General features: G+C 38.9%; 1 protein-coding gene across 2 annotated transcripts; it reads right to left on the reverse strand.

Moving 5' to 3' along the window:
- Positions 1-644: 644 nt before the first annotated feature.
- Positions 645-18,669, reverse strand: LOC116253078 (protein S-acyltransferase 24). 2 transcript variants are annotated; one of them, XM_031627818.2, is made up of 13 exons: positions 18,218-18,669; positions 17,950-18,090; positions 16,869-16,981; positions 13,342-13,421; positions 12,239-12,402; positions 10,597-10,735; positions 10,407-10,500; positions 9,685-9,745; positions 8,180-8,257; positions 7,864-7,962; positions 5,163-5,241; positions 4,929-5,077; positions 645-1,365 (listed from the first exon to the last, which is right to left on the reverse strand). In XM_031627818.2, exons 1-13 carry the CDS (start codon positions 18,476-18,478, stop codon positions 1,177-1,179), a joined length of 1,647 nt encoding a protein of 548 aa, XP_031483678.1. In that variant the 5' UTR covers positions 18,479-18,669; the 3' UTR covers positions 645-1,176. The 2 variants fall into 2 exon arrangements, with proteins under 2 accessions (XP_031483678.1, XP_031483677.1); XM_031627817.2 differs by having other exon boundaries at positions 10,407-10,506; positions 18,218-18,668.
- Between the last annotated feature and the right edge of the window lie 926 nt (positions 18,670-19,595).

The following is a 19,595-nucleotide window of genomic DNA, read 5'->3' on the forward strand; positions in this document are numbered from 1 at the left end:
ATATGGAACTTCCAAATAGTTGAAAGCGCGATGGAGAGAGGGTGCAAGGATGTCACTTTTACTGCCTGGAAGGATTGCACGGAACACCGGTTGAACCTAAAACAGAGGAGCAACAACAAGAATAAGACCTAGAACTAGCTTAAGTCTGAAACTCTGCCGGACAGATGGCACCGGTGCAAGGGACGCCTGGCTTAACATCCATAAACGGGCATAGAAATCGATGGGACTAACGAGGCTCGTAAAGGATCGTTGGCAGCTCATTTCTGTTTGGCGTTGCAAGCTGGGTGGCTATCATCTATGAGACCCAGTCCTTACCAAACGCCAGACTGCTAGTGCAAGTTGTGCGTGGCCCTTGTATACAAATGAACGAGAAATAGGAGCTAAACTGCTGCTTAGGGCTGGCACTTTCTATCTGTAATTTCTGGTTCTACCATATATGCAGGATATGGCAGAGGGCAGAGGGGACTGACACTCCCTAATGACCCGTTCACTGGTTAGGAACCTCTGATTGAATAAAGGCCGGAACCAGAAGATGAAAAAGTAGAATTGAAACTTGCAACGTGCACATATAAACAAATCTGTAAGCAGGATTCGATAGGCAGATAAAGTTAAAACTTTCAAGATATGCTTAAAAACAGACAGTGTGTAAAATGAACATAAAATATACAAGGCCAATGCTAACTCTCAGCCTTTTGCTCGTTGACTAGGCTTACGAGATCAAAGTAGCATCCAGCAAAGCTTGGGCAAAGTATAATTAATACATCATAGTAAACTTAGTATGGTTATCATAGTACTTAAACAGCTTTAAGAGAAATATACATGGAAGCCAAATTTGGGATGATAAAAACATAACCACCATCAACCATCAAATAACCAGACACTTGTTTCGATCCTTTTTTTTTCTTTTAAATGAGTAAAGATTACAATGGCCCTTATCAAGAAATGAATCAAACTCTACAGCAAAACCATGCTCATACATGCGCAAGTGTTATCACAGGACCCATCAATGAAAAACAATGACTAGCAACAAGAAGAGCGGCACCTGATGAATTTGCGAGAGTTGTGCTCTAGGAGATGCTTCAAGTTCACCAATGACGTCGACTCCTGTTTATGTGGTGAAGCAGCCAACTGGTACAGCTCGGGGCATAAGCAGGCAATGACAAAAAAATCAGAGGTCTACCTTGGGGCCTGTAGTAGAGGCAGCCAAGCAACTTCCCGATCATCAGTGTGCCCTTGAATAAGGAAGTCCATACAGTTCTTCCTAATTCCATGGTTATAAGGATTACGAAACCGGCCATCTGGTCCACGAAGGTACCCATACCGAGAAGCATTTGCCAATTCATTGGTGGTAATATTTCGAGAAATCTAAATTATAAAAAATATATATATATTAGCACATTGTTTAACCCCCTGTGCCAGCATGAGTGATGCTTTCCCTATGATTTCCTCAACAAGGGTAATCATGAGAAGCCATCAAATGAAAGGAAGTACTGAGAAAAGCTCAGCAGTGAAAGTACAACGATCCTGGAAAGAGAAACACAAAACTTGGAACCAAAAGCTTTAAGTGAAATTTCACTCAGTATCATGACATTGGAAAAGGGATGCATCAATTTTTATGCATACAAATAAGACTTAAATTTGGTGAATTTATTATAGAAGACAATATTAGCACACATTTTTACAATTTTCTCAACAAGGACAATCATGAGAAGCCATCAAATGAAAAGAAAAGGAGGTACTGAAAAAAGCTCCACAACCAAGTACAATGATCTTGGAAAAAGAAAATTAAAAAACTGGATCTGAAATGTGATGCATCAATTTTTTATGCATATAGATAAAACTTCACATCTTGTGGACCTACTACATCTCTCTCTCTCTCTCTCTCTCTCTCTCTCTCTCTCTCACACACACACACACAGACACACACATGCACGTATCTCAGATCTGTGCCACACATCTATTACAGGGGTGCACCTAAAGAGCCAAAGCACCTGCACTGACATGACACTGTGTGGGTGCAAGTGCAGCACCAAATCAAGAAAAGTAGCATATCAGGCCCTATGCATCTTATACACTAACTTTGATGACCAAATCATGTGCAGCTAAGATTTGATCATATTCATTCACAATTTAAGATCAATCAAAATATCAACCATCCTATTGGTGTCCCAAAAAGGAAAGGAAGGTTTTAGGACTAAGCACCCTACCTGCTCCCACTTTTACCTCTCTCTCTCTCCCCCCCCCCCCCCCCACACACAAACACATACACACATCACCACCTTGTCCATCTCCTCCTTCAGAACATGGTCACTAGTTGCTCCAAAACCACCATCTCAAATGACTGACGGCTGAGCGTCTATACAGCACCTTCTAATCTAAGAAAAAGTAAATTGGAGCTGAAGACCACTGTGATATCCTTCTGTCCAACAAAGGAACAAACTAGTTAACCACCATAACATCTTTTGGCCCAAGAGAATACTGTTCCGGATAACTGCCTACTTTTTGCCAAATTCTGAAGATTGCTCACTGTGCTTGATAGCCACAGAACTTGACTTCTGGCTTGAAAAACCATCAAATTGAAAGGGGAAAAAAAAAAGTTAAGAAACAACCATCAGTAAGGGCTGAGGCAGCACAGCATCACCAACCGACCACTGTCGACTGTTGATGGCATGGCATATGATGGATCTTTTGTTCTCCCCAGGAAAGCTGGAGGACATGGCATGCTTAAACTGCTAATCAAAGGTATATTTAGAAGGTACAGTACAAAGCAGCTTGATGGACCTTAAAAGAGATGGACAACATGGTAGGGCTGCAGCCTGTACTAAGATGTCAAAATTGGAAGTCGGAGACGGGTGAATCAAGATCTTAAGGGGGCATTTGATGGGCACGGACATCATTGTAGAGGATGGACTTTTGTTTGTGTTCTTGAGTGTTATCCACGCCTCATCTCATCATCATGCACGGGGGAAAAGTCCGCGCCTCTAGAGAGCGAAAGCATGGACAAAAGTCTGGTTTTTTGTCGGACCTTGAGAGGTCCGACAAAAATCCATGGACAAAAAATGTAACCGTTATAAGGTGTGCAGGAGTTGCATCTTCACCGCCACAGCAGCGCAACCCATGTTCACCCATCTTCTTCCACCACAGCAGCAGTGTAACCATCACTGGAGGGCAGCTGTAAGCCTATATCATCATGTCTGCCCTAATGTTGGCCCAGTGCCGGTTGCCAAAATCTCCAGCTCAACACGAATCCAGTCGCGTCCCCACCATCAATCTTGTCGCCTGCTCCTTGTTTGTGGTCGACGTTCACAAGTGTGGTCCCGCAATCACTCGTTGCTTTTGCTACCATCAACTCTTGCTGCTATTGACGCCTTCACTCCCAACTATTATTGTTGCTGTCACCCCCCACTACTCGTCGCCATCGCTCCTTCTTCCCTCTTGTCCTGGTTTGCAGTGTGGCATTGTGGGTACATCTCCCTTGTACAGCAATCACCACTTTCATTCAGCTCCTTCCACCTCAAATGCAGGCCGGTTGTTCCGTTGCCCCCACATCCCCAACTTTCATGCCCTATTCTACCACATTAGCTGCCATTTTAGTTTCCCTTCAGCTGCACAGCCCCCATTCACACCCCATTTCTTCGTGCCTTGGACTTTCAGTTGTTGCCTCAGTAGAAAGGGGAAATTCTCTTCATTTTTGAGGTGGCTGGCTGTAAACTCTTGGTAAATCTCCTTATTTTTGGAGCAGCTAGCTGTAAAATCAGTAGATTTGTGATTTTTTCATAAGAACGTATTATGTTTAGATGGCGGGGGTTGACATTTTATGAACCTGGTAACAGCTTCATTTTTTTTATCCTTGCTATTTTATCATGTTTCATCACGCATTGGACATTTGTCCATGGATATTTATCTGGCCAATCACACATGAGTAAGAAAATTTAGGCAGGTGATTTATGTCTGTGGATTTTGATCCATGGATTTCTGTCCATAGATTTCTATCCACGGATCTTTGTCTGTGACCATCAAACACCCCCTAAAAGACAAATAAATACCTAACAGCACTACTTAGTCCAAATTAATTATATATATATTAGTATGGAAATAAACACAAAAACATATATTCTGTACAAAGAATACACATGTTTTTGTAGGCCAGGGACCAGTTGGTTGACCTATCACTAGGCTGACTAACTAACTAGTCCTAGTTGCTGGTTTGGAACACAACTAATCGGGATTTCAACAACTAAGGTTCTGTAGTTTGAGAAAGTTTCATAGTGAAAATGAGAGAGAGGAACAATGATGGAACTAATCAAAGAAGAGAACAAGTGATTGTCCATTTATAGTTAGATGGAAAGTCCAGTACATTTTAGAGGTTTTGGACAGCCTTTTGTCTCGCTGAGAGAGAGAGAGAGAGAGTTATCTGATGGTGGACTGTGCATATAAGACGCTCAAAACATAGCACCAAAAGGACGATATCAAGTCTCCATCAAATCAAAGTAAAGGAACTATTTAATATCCATGTACTTTATTGTGATAGACTTGTGACTCTACTATTTAGCTTAGATGTACATATTCATCCTATGACTAACTTGATTTGATGCCAAAAGAGGCATAAAGCACACTAGTTGGGTGGCTTAAATATGTTACATATAAAGCTGTCAGAATGCATAAACAAAGTAGATAAACTGAAGTAAAAGACCAGGAGGGAGGACAAGAGGGAACATGAATGTATAAATCAAAATGCAGCACTAGAAAGAAGAAAACAAGAACACAACAAGAACATTAATTCTAGCTAGTGAAACACAAAGACTATTAAATTGAACAAATAAGGTGCAGATATAGGAACAAAGGCATAAAGGATATTGGTTTTCAATCTGTAAATAAACTATGAACCTCCATCTCATTCATTTGAAAGGAAGTACTGAAAAGAATACCTGCGATGCCTGGGCAACCGTCAAAACCGCACCTCCCATCAACACAAAAACATCAATGACAAGAAATGCAACTGCACCAGGATGGCTAGCAATTGTATGATAAACCCAAGAGCCAGCTGATGAAGGAACCATTTTTTCGGTCCAAATCCCTATTTAGAGTTTCATTTTATTAAGCAATTTTCACTTAAGAATGAAGAACAGAAAGTGGTAAACAACTTCCTCTCAGATTCATACTTTGGAATGCAACTGCAGCAGCAACAGCAGCTGTTAATGTTCCCACAAAGATGAACACAAAAAAATCCCATTTATTTCTCTGCATTGATCCATACAAAGACTTGGTTAATATTCAGTTGCCAGAAAAGGGAAAACAAGATTATAGTAGAGATAACTGATGGGCAAACCAAAAACATATAATATATATATATATACTTATATGTATGTATGTATGTATGTATGTATGTATGTATGTATGTATGATTGTGTTGAGAAGACCTGATAAACAGGTTTACCTCCTTTCACTTTCAAGTGGGAAAACTAACATCTAAATATTAAATATAATAAGATCAACACGAATTGGATGAGATGGCATCAACATGTACAACATCACACCCATAATGATATTGAAATTATTTAGAAAAACAACCCAGAACTAGAAGTATAGAAGTGTTAGAGGTCTAGAATCCATTCTTACACTAATTCACTACTTACAAATAACTCAACTTTTTGCTCCCCGCTGTATTTTCTTGCTAAGGTATTAGAAACATAAAACAACCTAAGGCAAAACTGCCCCTCTTTCAATCCTTAAATTTTCGACAAAAACTCTCAAATCATGCCATCGGTGCTGTAGTTTCCATGCATAAATGTGAAGTATGGAGTACAGACCTACTGCCCAGCTGGTCCAACTTTCAAGCCTCCAACACCACCGGCTAGCAAAATCAACTGCTCACAGTCCCCCCTCACAGGCTCAGCTGCTCATCTCTCTGGCTTCCACAAACAGTGGCTCATAATCGCCTCACAGCAAAGTCACCTGGGTGCGCCCAATTTGGACCCGCACCCGCGTCAACGCGATGCGGGTGCGGGTGCGGGTGCGCTCCAGGTGCGCACCCAAAAGGGTCAAACGTGAGTCTGGTGCGGTCAGCCGCACCCGACTGAGTTCGTCCATGTTTGGACGCGCAACCGACTCGCGTCAAACACAAGTCGGGTGCGGTCAAACCGCACCTGTCCTTTTCCGTCAAATTTTTGGGCCTTTTTTACATGATTTTTAACTTAGGGCACACTCGGCTTCTCTCCCTCTCACGCTCGCTCGGCTTCTCTCCCTCTCGGCCTCTCTCTGCGAGACTGTGACGCTTGGGGAACTCTTTGCTCCCTCTCTTTGCGACACTTGGGGAACTCTTTGCTCCCTCTCTCTGTGCTGCTCCCTCTCTGTGTGCTGCTCCCTCTCTGCATTGCGTTCGGCGACCGACGCTGCTCCCACTCACGATCTGCGTTGGATTTGGGTAAACTCTCTCTCTCACACCCTTTGATATCAGGTTTTGGGTCTTCGACCGTTCGACGTTGCTCCCTCTCTGCTCTGCTTTAGTTTGTTGTTCTCTGTTTTAGACTTTTACTGTGTTCAACTGTGTTGTTTACGTTTCATGTCATGCATTCTCTGCCATATGTGGTTAATTTGTGTTGCTGATTTTCATTATCCTGTGTGTGATTTCTGATTTGATAATTCCACAATTTTTTGTAATTTCTTATTGTTTTTGAATATCAAATGCATCTAACTTGTTTGAGGAGGCCTTTGCTTTTATGATTTTATCGATGATCAGTTTAGAAGCTTTCTCTAACTCGTTTAATTACAGTCTTAGTCTGTTTAGTCACTTTAGTGTTTATTAAATTGTTTATCTATAATCTATGTTGGCAGATAATTTCAATGTAACAAATACTAAAGTTTATACTTTATATAGATTCCATTTCAATATATAGTTTGTTACTCTGATTGTAAGTTGTAAATCATTTGAGTACAATCTGTTTATTTGTCTATTTACAGTCTGTTTGTAACTCATTACTGTCAGTCCATAATTTTTAGTTTTCTTATGAAATAAGCATGCCATTTTATGATATTAAACATTTAATTTGGTAATGGAATTATGGAAAGCTTTCTAAAATCTTTGACGTGCAATTTTGATCTTGTTATTTAATAATTTTGTGGTTTATATTATTATATTTTAAAAATAATAAAATACTCTCGCCGCACCGCCGCACCTAAATTTTTTGAGATGTGTTGCACCGGCACCCGCACCCATCTCTCTCTCTCTCTCTCTCTCTCTCTCTCCCCCCTATTTCTCTTTGTGTCAGAGGTTCAGGGTTGGGCTTTTTCAGTATTAAAGGCAAATTGCTGGTCACCTAAATCAGCCCCTTCCCACCCAATCATACACGCTCAGCTACAAACAGTTGCACAACTAAATGTTATGTTGAACAGTTGAAGTATTACGTTTATCATTTATTTTCGTTAAAACAAACAAAAATAACTTGGCTTGCCCAAGTCACTAAGTTGATATGTGGCCAATCTCGGACCAAGTGATAGAAAATGGAAACATGCTTTCACTCAACTAGCTAATATGGTCAACCAAATTGCCAAGACATGCTTCATTTTGATTTAGTTACAGAGAACAGATGCATTATTTTCATATAAAAGAAAATTGGACTATTGAGGCCCTCAAATAGCTGCTTGAAATGGACTAAAAAATGTCGGGTGATTAAATTGTGATAACTTAGTCGGGTGATTAAATTGTGATAACTTAGTCACTCTTGTTCAAGCTAGGATGAAACAAAACCAGATACATGGCAACCAAGAGTCTCGTTATAAATTCAAAAATCTTCAGCAGCAGATAGGCAAAAAATGAAAGAACAAATCAAATATGGTCTTATTGTGATTTTACATAGATCCCACCTTTCCAACACAATTAGATATCCATGGGCAATGATGATCAAATTGTTCCACACAGCGATTGCAAGTAGAACAATGTTTTGAACGCACTGGCCTTATTATCTGCACAAAGTTGATCACAGCACCAAAATTTAGAGTTTCTAATTATAGATGATTACTCAAGTGCACTTAATTAGGAAAAATATCTAACAAATCTAAGTTCAGCATTCTAACAACATATGCCTTTCTAAACAAATTATCAAATGAGATGCCCTCATATATTCATGATTGCTGAAGTTGAGGCTATCTTTTATAAAAGTCTGAGTTGACATGACAAAACCTTGCAGGTTGGGCAAAGCTGGGACCAATTCCCTGTCCAAAGAGGATTATTTTCCAGATCCATGCTTAACAATGTCTCCTGCAAGATAGACAGAAAATATGGTGGCATCAAGGTAACTGCAGATGATCGAAAAGGGTTGGACTTGTCCACTTCAAATGACAAGAGATCTATATGGATATACTTGTGGCAAATAGGACAAAGGTTAGGTTGATAAATAACGCCATAAAGAAAGTATGTTCATAGGAGTGATAAACAGTAAAAATAAAGCAACTACCTAAATATAGTAAGGAATCAAGAAACATAACCAAAAAGCAGGAATATTGTGTCCAATAACCTAACTGCGAACGCATAATTATAATATGGAACACGAAACAGTGCAAATGCCAAATTGAAGAACTTCTGGATCAAAGGAAACTTAAGTCTTTTAAAAACATCTATGCATGAGCACCATTTTAATATTTAAATACTAATAAAAAAAAGTTGTTCACAATAAATAAAAAAGATAGCTGAACACTTGAACCATCAGCACAGCAACAGGAAGAGTTTAGAAGGCCAGGAGGTGCATCTCTGAAGCACAAATATGGAGCCCTCAAATTTAAATGCTTAAGTAAAATAAATTATTCACGAAATGACTAGAGAAGCAGCTAACACTTGAACCATCAACAAAGAGACACAGGAGTCAGGACACATTTGGAAGGCCAGGAGGTGCATCTCCAAAGCACAAACATGGCACCCCTCCAAATGTAGGGGAATCATCATGAAACACGCTTCTGTTTAGTGGAAAGGTGGTTCCTGCTCACAAATCAACCCACCGCTCACTTCCTTTTTACTTTACTTCCTAATCACCTTCCTTGAACCTGCTGAAACTCCCCACTTGCTTCTCGTTTAGGATATCTTTTACTGTAATGGAATCACTTGTTGGTTGCAGATTTCTGTGAACTTGCTTGACATTGTTTCACGTTTCCATGAATTTCCTGCAAACAAGTTCTGCCAACTTTCATTTTTTCTACATCTCAACATTGTTACTAACATCACTAATTTTCCATAATTCAATAATCTTGCCTTGACATATTATTTTTTATAACTTTAATGCTCCTTTTCTGAAACTTTAAAACCTCAAGCTTCCTACAGAATCATGTGACTTGTGGTAATTTAAATAATCTTCTGAAACTGTAAAGTGATAATCCTAATGTATGGAAATCTGGCTTGCTGATGTTCAACATTCTCATACTTGATGGTTGATGCAAGTTGTCTTCTAAAACCATCTCCTTTTCTTATTCTGAATCCACAGGCTCTTTCATGTGGGTCATCAGAGGAGTCCAATTTTAAATCACTAAAAGAAAATCATTACAAGCTGCCAACAATGATTATGAGGAAAAAACACTTCGAATTCTCCACATGTTAAACAGAAAAGGAGATATATTTTATAGTCACTTGGGAAACTTGGCAAAGTCCATAATGACAAGAACATAAGAAGGTTATCTCCCCAAAGAAGGATGACTTACATTTACACAACTGGAATTTGGTGAGAACTTTGTACTTTGTTCGATGTATCCTGGATCCTTACTGCAAAAACGAAGTATGTAAAAGGAGAAGAAATCAAGAGATTATGCAAAGAGAAGTCAAGCGTCCTATATATTCAATTCCACATCCAATTTGGAGTTGAGGACCAGCAAAGGGGACCATTTTCTCCATAACTTCATTGAATATAAGTTTCTCAACCAGATCCTTTTACTTGTCATTGCATCCATAAAACAATTTATTTATTTTCAGTTCAAATAATAAACAAAATCATCCAGACATCTTAGGCGAGTACATGTGAGTATGAAAAACCAGCAGAATGGAAACAACATTCGTGTTTTATTTTTTAATAATGTAATTGTATATGTGTGCATGTATTTCTGGATCCGAATTTTCAAAAACTACCACATAACACCAAGCATGTCCTCACCACATCTGATATGCGCATCCATATCCATGTGAAAATTTTAAACTACAAATACTGCTACAAACATGTCATTTGCATGAATTTGTGCATGTGGGTGCTGCACACTGGCATACAGAAGGAGAGAGAAAGAGAAAGAAAGAGTGTCTGGCAGAACTAGCTGAAAATTATATTCTATAGAACGGATTAATAAACATGACACTGAGAGTCTCGGGTAATGTGAAATTCCTTTCAAAAAATAATGAAGCACAAATGTTATAAAATAAATAACAATGCACTTACCTGCTACACCTATAGAAAAATAGAAGCGAGATAAAAGAAAGAGAAACAGCGGTCCATCCCCACAATCCAACATTAGCTGTAACATTTGTATATGCTGGCGCTGACAAAGTAGGAAGGCTATTAGCAATATGAGCTTCTGTATAAATTGGTTTCAGGAAAAGAGGTAACTAGAGAACCAAATTTTACTGACATGTAAGTATTGAGTTGATAAATAGAACCGTGAGAAGAATTATGACGCACAGAAGGATTGGTGCATATCCTATCTTTTCCATCCTCTGAAAGAAAGCATTATCACGAAACCGTCTTTGATGCATCTTATGTGCATTGGACTGTACACAGATGGATGTCAGTATTAATCCAACATTCCAAACTCTGATTATGATGCTAATATACTGAAATAATACTATGGCTCTATTACCAGAAAGTGGACTATAAATAGCCAGATAGTTGAAAATTTGAAATCTAGTACTACATGAAAGCAAGATGACGCACCTAAGTGAACCAATTGTAAAGTTAAAACTTGATAATAATATCTGGGCTGCTCTGAATTTTAGTGGACAATAATTACTATTCAGAAGGAAAATTATGAAACAGAATTGCTACTACTTTCCCAACATAAATATTTCGATATTGTAGTCATGAATGTCAGTTACCATAGTATATGCTTAGATAAATCTTAGGGGAAAACACCAGAAATTGCAAATCCTAAAAATACATAAAAGGAAAACAAAAGTAAGTTAAAAAATGATTTGGAAAACCAAAGAAAAAAAATGAAATGAGCAAGGACCATAAAATCATCTCATAGTATTAGCTTGAAGAGAGAGAAATAGAGGTTGAGAACTAGTGCAAAGATGACTTTCATCTTTGATTTTCATCATCACAATTGATGATACAGTTTGCAAATATAATCTCATCTGCCCTTTCCACTACTGCTCTTATCTTCACTATTCCATCTTGGCTACAGATGCCAAACAAAGCCTTAAGAATGGCAAAAATGGATACATCCATATAAGGTAAATGTGCCAGAAGCCTAAAATAGTTCTCTTCCATTCTGATGAAGGTAAAGGAAATCTAAAACAAAACTACAGTTTAACTCATTTAAGTGGATATTTAATATGTATCAAGGTCAGTCCTCCATTCCTTGTATGATCCAAGAAACAGTACAGCTCCTTTACTTCTCCACCTTTCTTCATGTCATATGATTAAGTTTCAATAGTTAATGTGATCTTCAAGAAGATACTGAAGAGATGCAAATATAAGACTTTCAAGATGCTCTCCTCACAAAAACTGTTGTATGAATCACTAAAGTAGTATTGTCAACCAGAAAACATCACTCCAGATGAAAAGTTGACTCGAATGATTTTGCTTTGTGGAATACAACTGAAATCCACCAAACCATTTGTACTGTTCAGCAGTGGGCACCAGCCTCTAATGAGCTCTAGAACAGTACACTGCCTAATCTGCAAGTAAGGTAAAAAGTGAGATCTGGTGTTTAAAATATACCAGATCAACATTATTACCTATAGCAAACAAGAACTATTAATTAGTCAAAAGTTAAGGTATAAAGTATAAACCATAGTTTCAACCAATATTACCAATACTTTGAAACTTTACATAATGACATTGATAACATTAATGGCAATAGCATGTTGAGCTCAATAGGCTAGTTAAAGTAGGTCCACGTGAGTGCAAAATTTGAAACTTTAACTTTAAATATAGTGGAATTGGCTACCATGACTCTTTGTATGCACATACAAAAACATGGACATGTGAAAAAGGTAGATAACCTTCATTATTTCATATCCATATGACAACATGGACAAAGTACGTACAAGAAAAAAGGCGACATGCCGATGACCTTTATCAGAGGCAAGCCGAGCAGGAGTAAATCCAGCATTATCTGTAATTAATAAGTCCTGTTCGGTGCCAGCATGTGCAAGTATTGTACAAGCCTCCACATTTCCCCTTATCGCAGCCCAATGTAAAGGTGTGCAGCCTGAGAAGTAAAAATAACAGAATTTTATTTGATATTTAGAGGTTCACATGGTACCTAGATCACAACAAGCTATGCAAATCCGGTCCAGATTACATTTGATTTGTAAATTTCCAAAATGGAAAACATTTACTATATTTACTTACCTATTCGAAGGGAATTATGCTGATGATTAGTCTTTTACTTAAGTGCATAAAATTGTACCTTAATTTCATAAAACATAAATAGTCTAACAAAAATATGGGTAAAACATGAAAAAAAACGTGGTTTGGAACGTTTCTGACCTGGAACCGATCCATATGCACCAAAAACATACCACTGTAACTGTATCAGTGTGCCACCGTACTGGTACTGGTATGTGGGCATAACCCACATACCTATGTGACTTAGATCAGCATAAAACTTTTTGGTAACTTTTTCCATAAAATATTTTCTTTGTTCATTTATATATGCAATTTTTCGCTTTTTCCCCACTGAGTTGGATAGACCCTTCCTTCTTTACAGATCAAGGCTGCTCCCTGCATTTCATGGACTATTATTATATAACAGGTAAAGAGGGAATGGAAAGATTTTCCTTCGTATACGGATTAAAGAAAAAAAAAGATCTCTGTTCAAGGGAAAAAAGAAAACAAGCGAAAAGTTCTAATTTTTCTCATGTGACTATCCTTGTATTGAATCTTCCAGTTAAAAGGTGCAGTTACCAGTTACATATAATATCAGTGAAAAATGGAAAGAATTTCATGCAGCATAAGAAAAACCCCTTTCATCTCCAATATAGAAAGTCTTAAATCATCAGGATTACATGGTCTATCTTCTGAGGAATTTTAATAATCCATGAAATTGCTGCTAAATTATTTAGTTACATGGAGGAACGAGGGAAACATGAAAGAATCAGTTGGCAATAAAAAAAGAAGTCTTCTAGAATTTAGCTCCTTCACTCACCATCTTTATCTTGCCGGCCGAGGTATGCATCCTTGAACAAAAGTAATCTAATGGTGTCCGCAAAACCTTTATAGGAAGCCCTGCTCATGATCAAGCCACTGTTAACATCACTATGAAACTAGCTAAATTTTATGCATCCCACAAGCAACAACATTCATTCAAGTCAATAATTTATGTGGACTATGTCTCAGATATGGTTCATGTCTCAATCAGCAGTATTATACACCATAATAAGGTGGACCAGATGAGTTAGAATCATAAAATGGAAATCAGAAACTTATATGACAGAAAGAAACCACGGAAAGGCCATAAAATGTTATCTATCAAATCAAGTCTCATCAAGCACCTGTACATCCAGATCAACTACTCCAAAGCCCCAAAGGTGAAACAAATAATCCAAATGAGAGAGATCTGGTTTCTGGGTTGCATTAGTCATTAGCATTGAAACTTGTAGTACAAGGTTTTCAAGTGTATGTGCATAAAAACCCCATTTAATCCCTATCTGTGATAGGAATCATAGTGGCTTCAGGTACCCCAGTAGGATAGATTTCAAAGTTTACAGGGCTACGGCTGTAAATAAGTTGGATTTGGCTTGGATGTGGACATCACCACATCCGATCAACTGACTTCACACTTCATGACAATCAGATATGAACTGGAATCTAAAATTTCATAAAGATCTCTACCTGACCTTTCATGAGAAAATGAAATTTGTTTAGTGCTACAAATCAAGCAGATCAGACCTCGGTAGTTTGTCACAGCTAGTTCCTGACTAGTGGATAAATGGCTAGCAGCTGTTGAAGGGTATAATATGTTTCATTTCAAAAAACCCAGAAGATACATTTCTTATGAAGGTTTATATCTATCTGGATATATGCTTTAAATCTAATCCAACTTCAAAGTTCAAACCCATCTGACCAACCAAAGCCCAACCATTGGACGGCTATGTCACATAAGTACGGGTACGGGTGCTGATACGGGTACAGGTACGGCGTTTTCGCCAACCTTCGTACGGCGGTACGGCGATAGTTATATATGTTTAATTAATTATATACATGAAATCAGCAAAAAAAATGGTAACATAAATATAAGAAACTGATGCCATTTTTGCCGTAGATATGTTGTATGAAGGTAAGGAAGAAGGAGGAAGAGGCGTCAGGCAAAAATAGGTTAATTTAAAATGACATAGGTACTATGTATGAGAAAGAAGGAGGAAGTGCCGTACCAAGCCGTACCGTCATACCAGTAATGGTACTTGGGCCCTTCCCACGTACCACTGTGACATAGTTGGACGAGAATTACCCAAATCCAAGTTAACTGGTAAAAAATCTGTCGGATACCCCAAACCAAAAAAATTGCATCCATATATGGGACCAAAAAGCTATAGACATGATCTATTGCCATTATAAGCCCAATGCATGGTTAAAAGAAACAATGTCAAAGAATTGACAGGTCGGACATACTATGAACTATTCTATGCAAAATGAAAAGCAAGCAACGTTACAGTAGATGAAAATGGGTAGGATCTGGTTTAAAGGTTTCTTTCATTTCTATCATTGCAGACTTTAGTACAACCGAACAGCCAAATTGCAGATTGCCTGGCTGAAAAATGCAAACATGAGTCTGAAGCATTATGAGAAAAGCAGGTGGATGGCTGCAGGCACAGAGTGGAAATGTTAGCCTCACGACTAACTCCTCTTCTTGACACAACTCTCACTAAAAAGACAGAACCCAGCTTCCTCCAAATAAGTAAATTCTTCATTACGGTTTTAATCACTGTTGCAATGAGTATTGTAGCATTAGAAAAATGCATTGCAGGTCTTGGTTATGCTACCTCCAAACAAAGCTCACAACTTTGAATGCACCAACAAAGCCCTACACTTTGCGAGTGCTTTCTAAAAGAAGGGATCAAGGTTTGACGGATGAATTTCATTCTCATTGAATGGTTCTTGATACTGAAGGTCAATGATTCAGGTCAGACAAATCATTCAAAGTGCTTATCAAAAGTGGAATTGAATGGCATTCTTCAGATCACTCTGATAGGGGTTGTTTAAGGACATTTGATGGACAATTGGAATTGTATGTCATTCTTGCTTCCAAAAAAAAAAGATCATATCATTTTGTGAATAATGAAGATCAAGGAAAATTGTCGATCAATATGAGTTCATGTACCAAATAAAAACGTTAACATTCCTACTTCCTACTTAACAGCAGAATACTGAAACCGAACAGATTAATTCCTAAGGACTCCAGCACCCTCTCAGCTCAAGTGCCTAACAGGAAGCAAGTGTGAAAAGCTTCCTCTAAGCCCAGCACATGCAGAGAGAATGACTGCAACATCTGGACATAGACAATCAACCTACATAAGTCCAATCTTCGAAAAGAAGAATTTGCCCCTCGATCATGTTTAACAGCGTTTATTTATTGCCTTCATGTAATAAAAATTGATCCTAGCATGATTTTTCTTTGGGATAATTTACAAAAGCGGCGTCTTGTTCATTCCATGAGACCAATTGTTTCTTCACTACATCGGAATTTGAATCCTGGCAGTATCTTCTAACAAGTCAAAGAGAAATATTGTAAATTGCATGTTTGGTATGGAGATCCATGCAGACTAGTGTGTACCAAAATATGGATTTATGAGAATCTTCTCTCTCTCTCTCTCTCTCACACACACACACACTCTCTCTCTTTATTCCATCTCACCCTCCTTTTTTAATTCTTTCTCTAAACAACCACCCTCCCCACCCTAAGATTTGTGGATCAAAGGGACGGGTACATACACACACACACTCTAGTCCATTTGTATATACAAGGCCATATGCATACTCATATGGTTCTAAAATAAACATGTATGGTTCTAAGATAAACATGCATAAGGGGTAACAGGCAAGAACCAATAGGTATAATACAATTTGAAATCACTAGTGCAGTTTCCAATGGCAATTAATGGGCCAATCATCTGAACAAATATCAACCAATCATCTGAACAAGGCATATCATGTTCTCTCCAAAATTGCTGACGATAGAGATCAGCTGAGCTCCAAGACTTCGTGGATGAGAAAGATGAATGCCAACCATCATTCACCTATTGATGTCCAACGGGTGTCCATTATTTTTCTATTTTTCCCAAGTCCTTCCATTTGCACTTGCCATCATTTCTCACCAACAACTTGACAAGACCTCATGCAACATTAATAGCTTGATCAAATTTTTACTAACTTTACATGGCTGTTTGCTCTAAGTTTGAGTTTCCATAAATTTCTGATGTGTATCTGACTGAAAATTATACCTTATCAGTTTGCAGCCTGATGTCATAGGGCCCTACTGTGTTCAGTGCATGTGAACCGTGAATGTGAAAACTCTGACAAAGTTTGGCAAGTTTTGACAGAACATGCTCTTGGATCAGGGGATGAAAATCATGGGAAGAATGGCAAAAGACTATCAGATGCGGAACAATTTGACATCAAAAATAGAATACGAAGAGACAATAATGAAAAAATAAGGTGTAAGGGATCTTGACATACCAATGAAGTGGACTCCTCCCACTATTATCAGGTGCATCAAACTCCGCATTATATTTTGTGATTATGTGGTACAAAAAAGCTGTTTGTCCGTACTGAGCTGCGACATGAACTGTCTGATCCGATGTGGAGAAAGTTTTCCAACATAGAAACACCACTTATAAGTTGGCAAACATAGTTAAACAAAGAAATTAGTGAAACAACAAATGAACAAGTTATCAAAAGATATGGAGAAAATTGAAATCAGACCAAGGTCAACTCTTGGACATAGGAAACCAGCAACCTTAACGAATATAACCATCACGAACACGGGCTCAGTCAAATGTGGGCTGTAGATGAATCTTTCTACCAACTATGGCGCAACCCCAAGCAACTCATACCAACCGCAAAGGTTGGATATTTAGGATTATAACCAGGAAATCCATAGAGTGGAACCATACGCTTTGTCCACGATCTGAGGCCAGAAATTGAAAAGTGGGAGGTTGTATCTGAGCCAGCTGTCTGGACAGTTCTATTGCTGCAAAACTTGCCACTGCCATCTTGCTAACATTGATGGCATTGTTTCCAGGGTATATTTTCACGTTCTGTCACATAATTTTTTTGTTTCTATCGTGTTTCTGTATTACTTGGTTGACCCACCTGATTTTTGTGTTAACAATTAATGATTTTTTGTGGGTTCTTGGTGATGGGTGTTGTACTACTCATGCCTCTGGTTGTTGTGTTGGATTAGTCTTTTATTGTTGTTGCTAGTTGTTGATATTGTTTTCTGATTATTGGTTTGGAGACTGTTATTTGTGAATTTTCATTTTCAAGTTTGACATCCACATGGAAGGTTAAATTGATCTAACGAGTACTTTACTTCATTTTATTTCTACGAGTCAATGGATCTGATAGTACAGGGACCACAGAAACTGGTTAATCGATTTGGTGGTCGAACATCAACTTCAAAGAACAACAAGAGATTTGCTACGATATGCCCTCCAGGAATCAGAAAGAAGTTCCACGTAATAGAGAAGAAGGAAAAACGACAGTAATGAATAAATGCACTCCGAAAGATAGCATCATAACCAAGAACTAATCTCACCCGGTACCCGTTGCCATCGGCAGCCTCCAAACGAGCCCCATTCTGCAAAAGGACGTCGGCTGCCGAAACCGAACCTCTAACTGCTGCCCAATGCAAAGCTGTCTGCCCGCTTCTGTCAGTAGCATTGACATCGGCGCCGTGCTTCATAAGAAACACGGAAACCAGATTTCACTTCCAGAAAATGAATTTCCGAAACAAAAGTTCCACCCAAACTCAACGAATTCGACCAAAACTTCGGGGAATCCTACAAGTTCCAATAAGCGCATACCTCGATTATATATAGCAGGACGTCAAGAAAACCGTTCAGCGCAGCCCACTGGACGGCGTAATACCCGTTACCGTCCGGCCCCTTCAGGCAAGACGCATCTTCCTCCACGTACTTCCGCACCTTGTCCACCTGACCGTAAGCGGACGCCGAGTATACGTCGACGATGCTGCTCGCGAAATCGGCATCGGGATTCCCGTTCTGGCGAGAGGAATCATTCTGACTGCGGCTTTCGGAGACAACTTCGATCTCCGAGGACGCCATGTTCGATAAACGGGGAACGCGAATTACCAAAACGAACAGTGAAGAACGAGAATTCGCCGAAAGGAACGACGTCTGTAGATCCGGACCGACCTAGGGTTAGGGCTCCCAGGAATCTCGGTGGTTGCAAATCTTTGGGGTTGGGCGGTTGTGGCGGCGACGGCCGCAGTGGAAATGGTGGTGGCAGCAAAGAGGCTATATGCTCCGCAGAGGGTCGGCGCGCTCTCTTTCTCCCGCTTTTCCCTTCCTCTTCTCCCATCAATGCACACGCCAAGTGCTCTAAACAACAAGCCCCTAATAAGTTCTTGCCACGTTTCATGAAAACGGTTCATCCTTCTTGTTGTGCTGATCTGGCCTACATTCTTAGTTGGACTTGATTTTCTACTACATTCAAATCGCGAACGCCTTTATCCTCGATTTTGGGACACGTAGACAATAATTGGCCGAAAGACGACACTTTTAAGTATGGGGCATCACCGACGTGTGCGGTCGGACTGGTGGGCCCAAGGAAATCTAATTTGATTTTCATTGATTTATTTTTTACTTTTTTTACCTTACCAAACGAACGATAGATGCGAGACATTTTAGTTAATGAATGAATCACTTTCAACGATTTAAATCACCAGGATCTGTGAACCATGCATTCAAATCGGATCATCCCCTATGATTTTAAATCAGACCATTTATCAATGCAAAAAATAAAATAAGGATTTAAAATGTGGATCTTAGATCCAACATCAGATCCTTAGCTTGATAAACTGTGGATTTTTACCCTCGATCTTTTGTCGCAACAAATCCATGGATTTCATATCTAAAGTAAACAAATGCCCTCTAAGTTCTTGCTTCATTGCTTGTTTTCTTTTCTTCTTCTTAACCTCAAGAACGTGAGAAGCGGGTCTTGTTCATAACATCAGATATGTTGGTCTTGTTCCAAATCCTACTAAAGTCTTTCATTTTGTTTACCGAAAATAGAAATACCACCATTGAATATTTACTGCTATAGTTTTCCAGTAGGATGAATATGTCGACTATTCAGATGGCTTCTCGTCTCTTCAACGAGTCTATCCGTGTCACCTAGATGGTATTCTTACAAGATTTTATTATTGGAAGCTTCGAATAC

Source organism: Nymphaea colorata, chromosome 4 (assembly GCF_008831285.2).
Source record: "Nymphaea colorata isolate Beijing-Zhang1983 chromosome 4, ASM883128v2, whole genome shotgun sequence".
Taxonomy (NCBI): Eukaryota; Viridiplantae; Streptophyta; class Magnoliopsida; order Nymphaeales; family Nymphaeaceae; genus Nymphaea; species Nymphaea colorata.